Here is a 12,501-nt window from a genome sequence, read left to right on the forward strand (position 1 = left end):
AAAATTTGTTGGCCTCTTTTTAATTGATACTGTGAAAGTCAAGGCTCCCATAACGGTGTGCTCGATGCAAAGGGATGAGTCGTGAGAGATTAAAACGCACACACAGACACACACACAACAGGGAATCAGTCTCCTTAAATGGACCAGCAAGGAGGGCTGAATGTGGACCACAAAGATGGGGATTGAGAAGTGACGCAAGGTAGGTACACTTTCTCAAAGCAAGAGGTAGCTGAGCTCCTCTGGGACAGAGGTCATAGCTTGTTCTTTGTCATCCCCCCAGGGAAATACCTGAGTAAGTATTTCTAAACACACTACCTGAGAGAAAGAGAAGGAACACCGGCCACAAGAAAAAAAAAACAGATATTTCTACTCCTCCTTGAGAGGCTGTCTAGGGTCATAGCTGAGAGCTCAGACAGATGCGGACTTCACTCCTGCCGCCACCCCCAGGTTACAAATAGTGTGGCCCCCTGTGACAAAGTGGGATGGCGACAGCATCTCTCACAGGCTGGGTCTCAGGCCTCCAACGAGAAAGTCAGGGGGATGATGCAGGCAATGGACTTACGCCAGGCCTGGCAAGTATGAAGCACTCCCTGTGGGTGAGTTTGATTGACTGATTGATCGGTTGATTGATTTCATCTTTAAGGATGCAACAAATGTCAACATATTAGTGAGCCAATTCTTCCTTTTAACTGAGGCTTCCAAAAACTCCTCCTGCCCACCCTGGGGACAGGACCCCTCCTTAGTCTTTTCTTCTTGCCTCCAACCCACCTGTCACCAGGATGAAGGACCCAGGCTGGAGGGATGCTGAGTGTCCCCATCACTGCTAAAGCCACTGGGGAAAAACATGGTGTCTCCAAGAAGACCCAAAGGCACAACTGAAGACCGAGGCAGCCACAAGGCTCTGGCTTCATTGGGACCAAAAGTAAAGCCCCCCACATTCTAAGTATCTAAGGAATGAGCAAAGATCCTTCCAGGCCACCCACTGGAGCTTGCCCTCCTCTCAACCCCAGATAATAACAGTCAACAGGTGATGAGACCTGGCCACACATCAGGCACTGTCCTCAGAGGACCCTCCCCAAGTCCTTACGACACCCTAGGAGGCAGGTTCCACCATCATCACCCCATTTTACAGATGGGAAATCTGATAGGTTCTTTGAAAACAAGCATTTTCTAAGTCGCACAGAGCCCAGTTCAGAGCCCACCTCCCAGGCGTGGTTTAAAAGGCAGTGTCTGCCTAGAGCTGAACAGGACCCGAAAGGACAAGAGCAAGGAAGGTGAGAAGTCCTCCCCCACTCGGCCTCACACTCCACGTGGGAGGCTGTCCTGGCACCAAACAACCTCAACAGGGGCTGAGAGCCCTGCGCACTGCCCCTCCCCCGCAGTGAGGAGTCGTTCTGCAGAAACCCAGGCCGAGGGAAAAGAAGTCGGCGTCTCCCCAGCTCTTTTCAGCAAACCCCAGGACACTCTTCCCAGGGCCTGGCAGGGACTTTGTAGAACATGTGTCTCGGCTTACAGGTGAAGAGTGGGGTGTTCAACAATGGGGCACCTACTATGTGCGGCATGCACTGTGCCCACTCTGCCAAGGTACAGACAGCTGAGACCCGGTCCTGCCTTTCCCCAGACGGCACCTTCCTAGAACACACAGACAACATTCACTGTGGGCCCACACATTCCTGAGAACTGGACATACAGCTCCTCGGTCCTCACAGCCACTCCCATTCACAGACAAGGAAACTGAGTCAGGCTGACCATCTCACAGTTACTCTCAAGCCCACACAGCCTGGCTCCAGGCCACCCCATGCACCCTTTTAGAGCTCAAGACTGGACGGTCCACTTCCCTTCTACCACCCTGTCGAAGGCTGGGATCTGAGTGTCCTGAGGCACTTGGGGTGAATCATAGGTGAAATGACCAGAGCCAGAAAAGATTCCTTCTAATCTGCTGCCATCAGCTGTCTTTGTGGCTTTTGAGTCAGCTGGAGGAAATGGGGAGGGAATGGCTCAGACAGAGAAGCAGCCCCCCTCTTCTCACTAGGAAACTGCCCTTGGGCCAAACAGATTCAAGTCACACACACCGCACACCCGAGCCACTTGAACACCCCCAGTCCCCTCCGCTGCAGGGGCAGAGGGGGACCTACCGCAGGCCCCTTCGCACCTTCCTGCTGGAAACCTCTTGCTGCCTCTTAATATCTCTAATGAAAGTAAACAAGTGGAATTCTTTTCTCCAGTTTAAAGGGCAAATGAAGATGGTGTTTCTTCCAGACACACATTACCTCTGCACTCCAGCCAGTTTACAATTCTTTAAGTGCTTGATTTACAACCCTGGGATAAAAGGTTTTGAAAATCTTGCAAATGCATCTTGCATCTAAAGCTTGCCTGCTCTGCAGAGCTGATGGCCAGGGTTTCTCAGATGGGGAGCTGGACGCTCAGGAAAGTAGGAAAGCAACCCAATGACAGAGCTTTGGGGAGCAGCTTCTAAGGGTGGGGAAGAGGTTCCCTCTTCCTCTCTGAGCCCCTGGTGCAACCAGGAGGCAGCAGGCAATGCAGAGCTCTCCACGGATGTCCTCATGGTGGTGAGGACAGGGGAGACCCGGGAAAGGAAGAAGTTCCCGTGGGGCCTTCCCCACTGCCTCCCACCTTCACAGAACGCCCCGTCTCAGGACTGCTGGTATACTCTTCATGCGGTCGTTCATTCATTCCTACTTCCTGACCACCTACTACAGGCCTGGCACCAGGCTACAGGCCGGGATGCAATGGTAAGACCGTGCCCCTGTTTCCCTTCTAATGGGTGACAAGGGCAAAGTGTATATAGACAAATTATCAAACCCACACAGTGTATGTCCTCTGAAGGGAACAGACACAGGTATGAGACAGAAGAACAAGGAAGTGGAAATTCGGACACCCAGGAAGGAGCCTCAGAGAACATGGAAAATTCACAGAGTTTGGCCTCCTTGCAACCCAAGAGAAGGATTTAAGCAGGAAGAGCCATGATCTAAGATAAGAAGGTCACCAGGTACTCGATGCTAGTACTTCTCACCGAAATAATAATGCTGGCTCTAGTTCTCAAGAGCCTACTATGCGCCAGCCTCCAAGGCCCAGTTTGGAAGCTTCCAAGCCCCGTTTCTCTTGGCAAGCCCACCCGGTAGCCGGTAGCTGCATTTTTCCACATGAGAAGACAGAAGCTCAGAGGCAACGTGAAGCCTGCCCCGGTCATCAAGCTCCCAAGTAGCAGGGAGGACTCCGAACCCAAACCTGTCTGATTCCACAGCCGGGATGTCTCCCTCCGCACCTCATTCATATACTCCTCACACCTTGCTTGGATTATTCCAGGTCTGTTCATTACACACCCCAACTAACCGCTCAGAATCTCAATGGCAGGGCTTGTCAGAGTCTCTGAAGCTTCCCACAGTCCTGGGCACTTCGGGAAGCACTCATCAAATGCATCCCGCTATTGCTAACGTGACAGGAAAAGTACGATGTGTTTTCATTATGGGGAGCCTTCGGCCACAGAGTAGCAACATGTAGTAGCTGATAAGACCACTGACGAAAGCCATGGCTTGGATGGGGACAAGTGACAGGCACCCAGCCCACCCTGTTCTCACAGAGCCACCGGTCTGGTGGGAGCTGCTTCCGGCCCAGAGAGAAGCCTTTTCAAACTCATCCACCTCGAGCAAAAGGCCTTATTCTAATTTGTACAAATGCGCCTTTTAGGCTAGCATGGCCCTGGATGCATTTCCTGCCCACCTACTATGTGCCAGATGCAGGGCTAAAGGCTCGGCTACAGCACGGGAATTCTCTCGACAATCCATAAAATGAGAACTATCTTGAGCCCCGGATGAGAAAACAGGTTTACAGGAGACTGGTGCCTAGCCCAAGGTCACAGAGCTGTCAAGGGGTGGGATGGGATGGGGGCCCAGGCAGCCTGGTTCCAGGAGACTCTCTCTTGACCACAGCACCCAGGACGAGGCTTTCATCTTCTTACACAAAGTGCGTGTGCATGTTCCGTGGACCCACAAGTTGGAATCTTGAGGGCCTGATAAATTTGGACTTCTACCCGCACCCCCTCTTCCCAACACCCTCCCTGAGCTACAGTTGTTTTTTATAACAGATTTATTGACATCTAATTTACATATCATCGATTTACCCACTTAAAATGTGTAAGTTGGGGCTTTTCGTATATCCGCAGAGTTGTGTGATCATCATCACGACCAACTCTCCAACACTTCCATCCCCCAAAAGAAGCCCCGCACCCATTAGCAGCCACTCCCATCTGCTTCCAGCACACCCCAGCCCTAGGCGATCACTAAGCCACTTTCTGTCTCGATGGACCTGCCTAGTTTGGATATCTCAGAGGAGTGGAATCATACATTATGCACGATCGTTTGTGACCGGCTTCTTTCACTTAGCATAATGTTTTCAAGGTTCACTCATACTGCAGCATGTTTCAACATTTCATTTTATTCCTGAGTAATATTCCACAAGTATTCCATGAATAAAATTATAGAATTGATCGTAAATAACATTCAGAGATAAAATAAACATACCGTAGTCTGGCCATTCATCAGCTGATAGATACTGGAGTTGCTTCTACTCCGGGGGTCCGATAAAAGCGCCGCAGTGAACGGCGGTGTGCAGGGGTCTGTGTGGGCCTGTGTCTGCACTCTCCTGGCGGCCCTAGGAGTGGAATTGCCCAGCGCTGGTTTAACGTGCAGTTGAAAGTTGACCAACGAGCCTCGCCACGAAGTCAACATCTGGCTGCTCCTGGGCCGTTTCCAGAGAATTTTATCAATACAGCCAGACGCCATTCACGGGTGGGTCATCTGGCCCAGCCCCTCCTCTTCTGGGGCCTGGGATCTTCTCATTCCTGCACTGCACAGTGTCGTCTGGGCCAGTGCGATGATAAATGCATTCTTCTTTAAAGCAGATACTTCACAAATCATAACTTACAGATGCTCCAGGACTTTCATGTGGGAAAGACAAATGAGACTATGCTGTCTGACTCCAGAGCCACTGAGGACAGGAAGCCACGGCCAGGAAGCTGACAAGCCCTGGATAGACGTGTCTCTCTCTCTCTCCCTCTCTCTCTCTCTCCCTCTCCCCCCCCCCCCCGGACGTATGAGCACATGAAACAGAAGAAAGGGAATTTGTGCAGGAGAGGGTCTGCCGGGCTTTGCAGACTTTTCTACGTAACCTGCCATTCATGTCCAGCCATTGTCTTTTCTTCCCAACAAATCAAAAAGCTCCTTGAGGTCAGAGACGATGACCTACAGCCTCTACACTTCTAAAATATTCCCTGGCTCGGTATTAACTTCAGTTCCATTCTACAAGCCTTTGTTGAGGACCTACTATGTGCTTGGCACTATGTGAGGCATTGCTAGTAGGTTCAAGACAGTGAGTCTGGGCTTACCAACAGAGTAGCCAAGATACCTGACTCAGCCCTTATCTCCTGCTGCTTCCCGGGAGGAAATGATACCACGAAGACCTGGCGTGTGGTATGGGTGCATGTCTGCTTGTGAGCAAGCAAGTGAACGGGCTGACCTCCCGAGGCCCCCGGGGCTCCTAGAATCTCAGGATACTTAAGCAACAAAACACTCAGTGTGCGTCCAGGTGGACAGTTCCCTGACCTGATTCATTAAAGCAGACATGTGGCTCGACAAGCAGCTAGTTTGCCAGGAGCAGACAAGTCTCTCTCCCCCAACGAGGTCCGATTCTTATCTCCTCATACCTCAGCTCTTACGAAAGCCTCCAGGCTGGCCTCCCTGCTCCGAGCCAGCCCACCAGACTGATGGACTCAGGGCCCCGCTGTGAATCAGAACCCAGCCCCCAAGAGGAGGGGAGATGGTCAAGGTCTCTGCATCTGGACGCCACCACGGTTCTGCTGCTGCATGTGACCTTGGTCAGACTAGTGAACCTCTCTGTGACTCAGTTTCTTCATCTGAAAAGTGAGATCATTACATAATTGGTAGGAGGGTTAAATCATTTTATATGTCCCTGGCATGTTACAATCACTCAAGAAGTATTAGCTGCTGTTGTTGTCATTACGTATTATTATTACCCCATCTATTTTACCCATCTTGCCTCCTCACTGGGTCCCAGCACAAACCCCTCGTCACAAGCAGTCTGCCCAGCTCACCCTAGAATCTGCCCTCTGGCAGAAATGCCCCCAAATTTCAGTCTTCTGAAACTCAAATCAAAGGTCATCTTCAACAGCACTTGGCGTCCCTAATCCTGCAGTATGCCATGACCCCTTCTCTGTATCCCCTGCTGAAGAACAAGAAACACCCCCCGCCAAGGAAAACAATCGCCCCATGGCTGGTCTTCTGGCATCCTGAGCGAAACGCCACACCCAAATCCAGAGGTGACCAGCTGGACCACATAAGGCAGGTTCTCCATTTCTCTAGTGGCAACAGATTTCTTTTCTTTTTTTTTTTTTTAGAGTTAATACTTTATTTTTTTTACCTATAAATTTCTTTTTTTTTTATTGTTATTCAATTACAGTTGTATGCCTTTTCTCCCCATCCCTCCACCCCACCCCAGCTATAAAGGACACATGGACAAAACCAAGGGGGAGGGTGGAGAGGGGGGAGGGAGGCAGCAACAGATTTCAAAGCAGGCAGACTTGTTTGACACCGTCTAGCTGTGTGATCCTGGGCAAGTTACTTAACCTCCCTGAAGCGTCACTGCCCCGATCTGTTAAGCGGGTCTGACTAGATAGAGTGCATACCTCTCAGCACTGTTGAGGATCAGAGAAGATATCTGTAGAGTAGACACATCCCAGACTCTCCAAAATATCAGCTGGGAGCAATAAGAGCACCAGGACTAATACGGGGAGGGGGTGATACTGGCCGGGATCAAACTCAATGAAATGAACTACATTCCAACTTGAAAATCACCTGGAATAATTGAGTCCTGTGTAGAAGAGGAGCCCGTGGCCTAGCAACTGCTAGTTCTGTCTCTTCCACCAGACTCTAAGTTCTTTGTCTATGTCCCAGCATTTAACATGGTGAGAAGCATATGGCAGATGGTAATAAATCTTGGCTGAACTGAGCAGAATTAGTTCAATATTTGTAAGTACATTTTATCTTTGCTACTAGATTATAAGCTCTTTAAGAGTGAGAATCATGTCTTGCTCTAGGAAAGATTTATTAAATGAATGATGGAAAAATACCAAATCAAGAATCAGGTTTCTTAGACCCGACTCAGTCAGTTATGAGCTGTGCAACCTCAGAAACGCTTCTGTGCAACCTCAGAAACGCTTCTGTGCCTCGCTTTTCCCATCTGCAGGTTGAGAAGCTTGGACCACAGGGTTGTCTCACTACCTGACACTGAGGTGTCGTCTTAGCTGCCATGTGGCACCTCTGCCACCGTGCATGTGACAGCCACACACGCCTTGGCTCAGCAGGCCAGCCTGCTAATTCACCCCTCTGATTTGCAGTTTTCCAGGACCAGGCTATGAATAATGGGGTCAATGCTTCAAATACCCATTTGGGGTCAAATCAGTAGCTTTGCCAAGTGAAGCTGGAGCTCTGGGACCTGGAGGCACATTCTGCCCACCAGCCAGCCACGCCTGTGCCAGGCCCCTCCCACAGACCTTTCCTCCTGCTTACACAACCCCGCAGACAAGAGATAACATGGCGCACAGGGAAAGTTGACTTTGGCCCTTGGCAGTGAGGGGATCACATGATGCCTCTCCCCAAAATGTTGGCTTTGGTTTTGGTATTTTTGTCAATACTTTGTGCCTCCTGAAGGTCCAGGGAGTTAGGCTCAAAGAAAAAGCATGCCGCGTTATGGCACGGGGGCCCACCGACAGCCCTGCCCCCAAATGTAGCAAAGCAAGAGTTATGTGATAAATACAGCCTAAATTCAAGGCTTCAGAAATATGTTCGGAACCTACGGAAGTCCAGCTGCGCTGGCTTCCTATGGGCACACTTCCCTAGCATTCCCTAATTAACCTGAAGAGTTGATTACTTCTTCTACCTCTCTCTCTGAAGGATACAAGGCTAACTGTCCACAAGCAAATCTATGCTTTTCTGATAGTTCTAAAACTAAATGAAAAGTTCAAGTGAGATGATAAAAAAGAATCTGCTAAAAAAGGGAACTAAAATTGACTAATTTCCCCCTTTTTGAGGCTTTCGATAGATAATTTTACTCAATGCTCACAAGTCCATGACCTTGGTACCATTAGTTGCCCATTTTACAGATGAGGAAGCTGAGGTTTTGACCAGCTACATAGCTTGCCCAAGGTCACAAAGCTAGTAACGGATGGGTCAGGATTCAAATGTAAGCCAAGGCGCTTAGCCCTTCTGCAAGAGTGCCTCAGTGTCGCGGTCTTGTCACTCTCTGGAAGAAGCCACTTGGGAGTCTCTGTCTCATGGACTTGCTCCAGCAGTGGGCACTGAGACCACATTCCAGATTGAAAGGGGGAGGATGCCTGGACCATGCAGAAGGCTGGCCCAGCCGCTTCCAACCTCCCGATTCTGCAACTCTTTTTGGAACTGGTTTTCACAGAACACAGAAGAACACAATGCTGAGTGGTGTTTTCTTCGATTCAGAAGGCCCTCCAGACATGCAATTAAAGCCACAATATTCTTGTCTTTAAGCACTTCTCAGACTCAGGGTGCTGATTTCACATCAGCTCGCGCAGCCTGACACCCAGCACCTGACTTCAGCCACTTGCTCGGCAAAGCAGCTTAGAGCCACCTCTCGAGAAGTGCTCTAAAAGGCGTGGCTACAAGTGAAAAGAAAACATCATTGCAGAATTCTCCCCGAAGATCAAAAAGGCAGATTTGAGACATGGTTCATCAATTCTCCTCAACTGTACCTTAAAAGCAAGTTGTGGCTTTTGAATGCATCCTTGGAAACAGAGTAAAACTCCCAGTTTAAATGAAAATTTCTTGCTGGTCTTGAGAGATTCTGAGTCACCAAGCACTGTATGGCAAAGAAAAACTTACTGACCATTTTTTTTTTTTAATGTTTGTTTTATTTTCTGTCCAGCCAGGCACAGGGAATTTTCCACCTGACAATTCCTGTTTCTCACTTAAGTTCTTACACCATCTGTGAGCAGTGTGCTCAGCAGGGGGAGGACTCAAGGCCAAGGAGGCCTTCCCTTCACCCAGCCTCACCCAACAGCTTTCCCATCTATTTAATGCAAGGTTTTCACCAGATGATTTTACTAACATTGTGAGATTACCTATCCAGGAGGGAAGCAGTTTGGGGATTGCCAGTGTCTGGGTCTGGATCTGCCACCAGATTCAAAATTTGTGCATTAATTTTTTAGTAAAACAAGAGACTGAGCTGAAATAAATAGCACAATGGGAAACTGAACTAGGGCTGGACAATAACAGTGGGGCTGAAGTCTTGGCGGCTTAGAAATGAGCCTCTTCCGTTCTCAGGGCGCCCCCTAGTGGGTATTCGACTAAATCCCGACGGAATGTTCAGAGTTTCTGCAAATAAAGGGAGACACCCACCGTAAGAGAAGGGCAGGCTCCCCTCTCCTGATGCAATCCCTCTCACTCTAACCTACTCTGTGAATCAGACAGCCAGGCGAATGTCTGGCAGGAGGCTCCAGTGAAGCTCCGAAAGGTGTCTGCCATAACACAAGATTCCATTCTTTCCATTAGCGGCAGCTCCCCAGCATTCAGACTTCTGTGTCCCCTCGCAGATCCCCCAGACACACCCTTACCACTCAGTCCCTCACAAGCTCACATCCTCAACCTGCAGCTCCAACCGTGTCTGGTTTTCATTATTCCACTTTCCAACTTCCCAGCGCGATTCTTCAACAGCTATTAAGACAACACAAGCAAGAAGCTAAGCTTAGTTTTTGCTTATTCAACATCCAGCCTGGGGAATATCACCTCAGAATAAAAGCATGAATGAAGTGCACATTTCTCAGCCTCTTCTTCCACAAACTGGGAAGTGTGTTCCTCAAAGGCATCTTTACAATTACCTCTTCTTTAAATTTTTCAACCTCCAAAAATGACACCTGCCCACAGTGAATTCTCAACTACTTGCTTGCTATAGAATTTGTTTATTGAAGATAGCTTAAAATACATAATGTACAATGTCTCCAATTTCCAATTAACCTACAACAGACTTTTTTTTAAGCTATAGGATAGATTTGTATCAACCCAAACAGTGAAGCTTAGTATGAGGGAGTTATCCAGGTATCCAAATATTTGAGAATTGGGGGGCTGAACTTTCTGATTGGTGCCCCCCCCTTTTTTATCATAGAACAGTCCCTGCGCATATGCAAAAGAAAAACACCAACATCAACCTACCAATTCATTCAACGATTCATTTTGCTTTTTCCCCTCTGGTCATTTGTTAAGTCTACAGGCAACCGTGGGCCACAAAACACCCCCAAAAGTGCACACAAGGAGTCCCAAAATTAGTTCCTGACTTTGGCGCTATGTGGACTGAAATACACGTGCTATGTTTCAAATCAAAGAACCCTGTTAATCTTCTGCCACACACCACACACAATCTTTCTGCAGCAGTCAGTCACTTTGAGCCCAGTCCTCCAGCCACAAGCAGTGTGGGTTTCAGGAGCCTGTTCTGCAGAAAGGAAAATGACAACAAACCACGGTGTGCGACCTAGAGACCCCGAGGCGCTCGGGGCGCTCTTTGGAGGCTGTGCAATTGGCAATGGGACCCTGGCAGGGTTTCAGCTGTCACAGAGTGGGGCAGCTGGGCTAGACCTCTAAAGCAATTGAGTAGCAGCCTTGCAGCCAGGACCTGAAATGTAATTGAGTCTGCTCATGCCCTGGGCATTTCAGTCCTCCAAGAAGCCAGGCCAAACTGTCACAACCCTCCTGCCTGCGGCTTCCTAACCTTCTCTCTGAAAACCAGGCAGGAGTCCAGCCCTCCTTTGCAGCGACAGCAGCATCATGGTGTTAGAGAGTTCGAGTGGGAGGATGGAGGGGTCGCATTCATCTGCAGGACACGGGACTTGGGGGACCAGCTCCAAGCTGAGGACGTGGGTCTGGTTTAGAGTTAGAGCAATAAGGCATTCCAGGGTACGTTCTGAATGCATGCCCGCGAGGGAGACCCCGATTCGCAATGTGTTTGCAAATCATAAACACTACTTTGCTGCTGGGATAAAAAAAAACCCCAAAATATGCGCAGACAGGATGTAACAAGTGTTTCAGGAGAGAAACACGCCTGAGTCACGGGGAGCTTGAAGTCTGGGGGGAGAGTGAAGTCTGTCTGGGGGTTCCCAGGAAGCCCCCTCTCGGACAAGAGAGCCTCGGCGCCCAAGATCTCCCCGCCCCTGGCGCCCTCGGTCCCCAGCTGCGTCTAGCCCGCGCCCCCGGGGTTTCCCCAACTCACCACTCGGCCAGAAAACCTCTCGGTGGCCCTCTTGACTTTGCCGTAGGTGCCTTTGCCCAGGGTCTCCTGCAGCTCGTAGCGGTGCTTCAAGTTGTGCTTGTGGTGATGCCGCTTCACCCCGTGCGGCTTCCTGGGCTCCGGGGCCGCCGCTGCGGGGGCTGCGGTCGCCCCCGCCGCCGCCTCCAGGGGAGAGCCCGGCGACCCCGGCACCAAGTCGTGACCATCCCGGGGCACAGGCGCAGCAGCCCCCTCCATGTCCAAACTCGGGGTGAGCGTGATGGAAAGGGCAGGACCCGGCACAGTGCTACGGGTTTCGGGATCCCCGCCGAAGTAAGTCGGGGTGCGCTCAGGGCCGCTCCCACAGCATTGGGGAGGCGGCCGGATCCCGCTAGGGCTGCGGCTGGGTCACTGGCGGCGGCGGGGACTGCACATCTGGCGCCCCCGGCGCGCACAGTCCGCGCACCGCCCACCAGCCGCGGCGAGCAGCGGAGCGTCAGGCGAGGTGGCGGTGGTGGCAGGAGAGGCGGTGGTGTTTGCAGGAGGGAGGGGAGAGGGGTGGCTCCGAGCGCAAGAAGGGGAGTGTTATGTGGGCGCCGCGCCCCCCGACCCCTCCCCTGGAGGACGGGCAGACGGGCGGGGGCGGGGCGGCGCGCTCGCTCGGTCCCGGGGGAGGGGGAGCGAGGGGCGGGGCGGCTTCCCCCACCACACCGCTGCCACCCCGGGCCCGAGGCCACCCCGGGCTGAGAAGGGGGGATGGGTGCGTGTCGCAGCACGCCCTTTGTGCCGCGCGGTGTAGGCTGAAGCAGCGGCCAGAGGCCTTTATCCTCGCTCGTCTAAGACGGAGATCGGGGGTTCCAAGCCCGGGCGCCCCCGCCCCGGGCTCGTCCACCGCAGCTACCGCGGGCCCTCCACTGCCGCCGACGCCGCCACTGCCTCCTCCTGCTCCGGCCGCTCGCCCTCCCTTCTTTCTCGCGCCCGGGCGGCCGCGGCTGCTCGCCGAGCCCGGGGGCCGGGCACCCGAGAGTGCGCCGAGCCGGGGGCCGCCGGGGCCCGCTCGCAATCCGGCTGGGGGCGCCTCGGGCCTGGGCGCCCCTTCATTCTTTTAGGTGTCGCCGCGGCCTCCAAGCTGGAGCTGGGGAAAAGGCTGGGGGAGGGGAGGCAGGGCTGGTGTTGGGT

General features: G+C 51.8%; 1 protein-coding gene across 5 annotated transcripts in view; it reads right to left on the bottom strand.

The window, feature by feature from the left end:
• NUAK1 (NUAK family kinase 1) overlaps positions 1–12,501 on the bottom strand; it is a 72,222-nt gene that overhangs the window by 59,496 nt on the left and 225 nt on the right. The window contains exons 1-3 of one of the 5 annotated variants that reach the window (XM_071221091.1): positions 11,326–11,461; positions 9,703–9,779; positions 4,542–9,440 (exon numbers count right to left, since the gene is read on the bottom strand). In XM_071221091.1, the coding sequence (XP_071077192.1) occupies positions 4,542–4,802 (261 nt within the window). In that variant the 5' untranslated portion in view covers positions 4,803–9,440; positions 9,703–9,779; positions 11,326–11,461. Of the gene's footprint in view, positions 1–4,541; positions 9,441–9,679; positions 9,780–11,325; positions 12,470–12,501 lie in introns of those variants that run through there. The other 4 variants (XM_071221093.1, XM_071221092.1, XM_045186930.3 and 1 more) reach the window with 4 other exon arrangements.

Source organism: Desmodus rotundus, chromosome 3, assembly GCF_022682495.2.
Source record: "Desmodus rotundus isolate HL8 chromosome 3, HLdesRot8A.1, whole genome shotgun sequence".
NCBI classification, from domain to species: domain Eukaryota; kingdom Metazoa; phylum Chordata; class Mammalia; order Chiroptera; family Phyllostomidae; genus Desmodus; species Desmodus rotundus.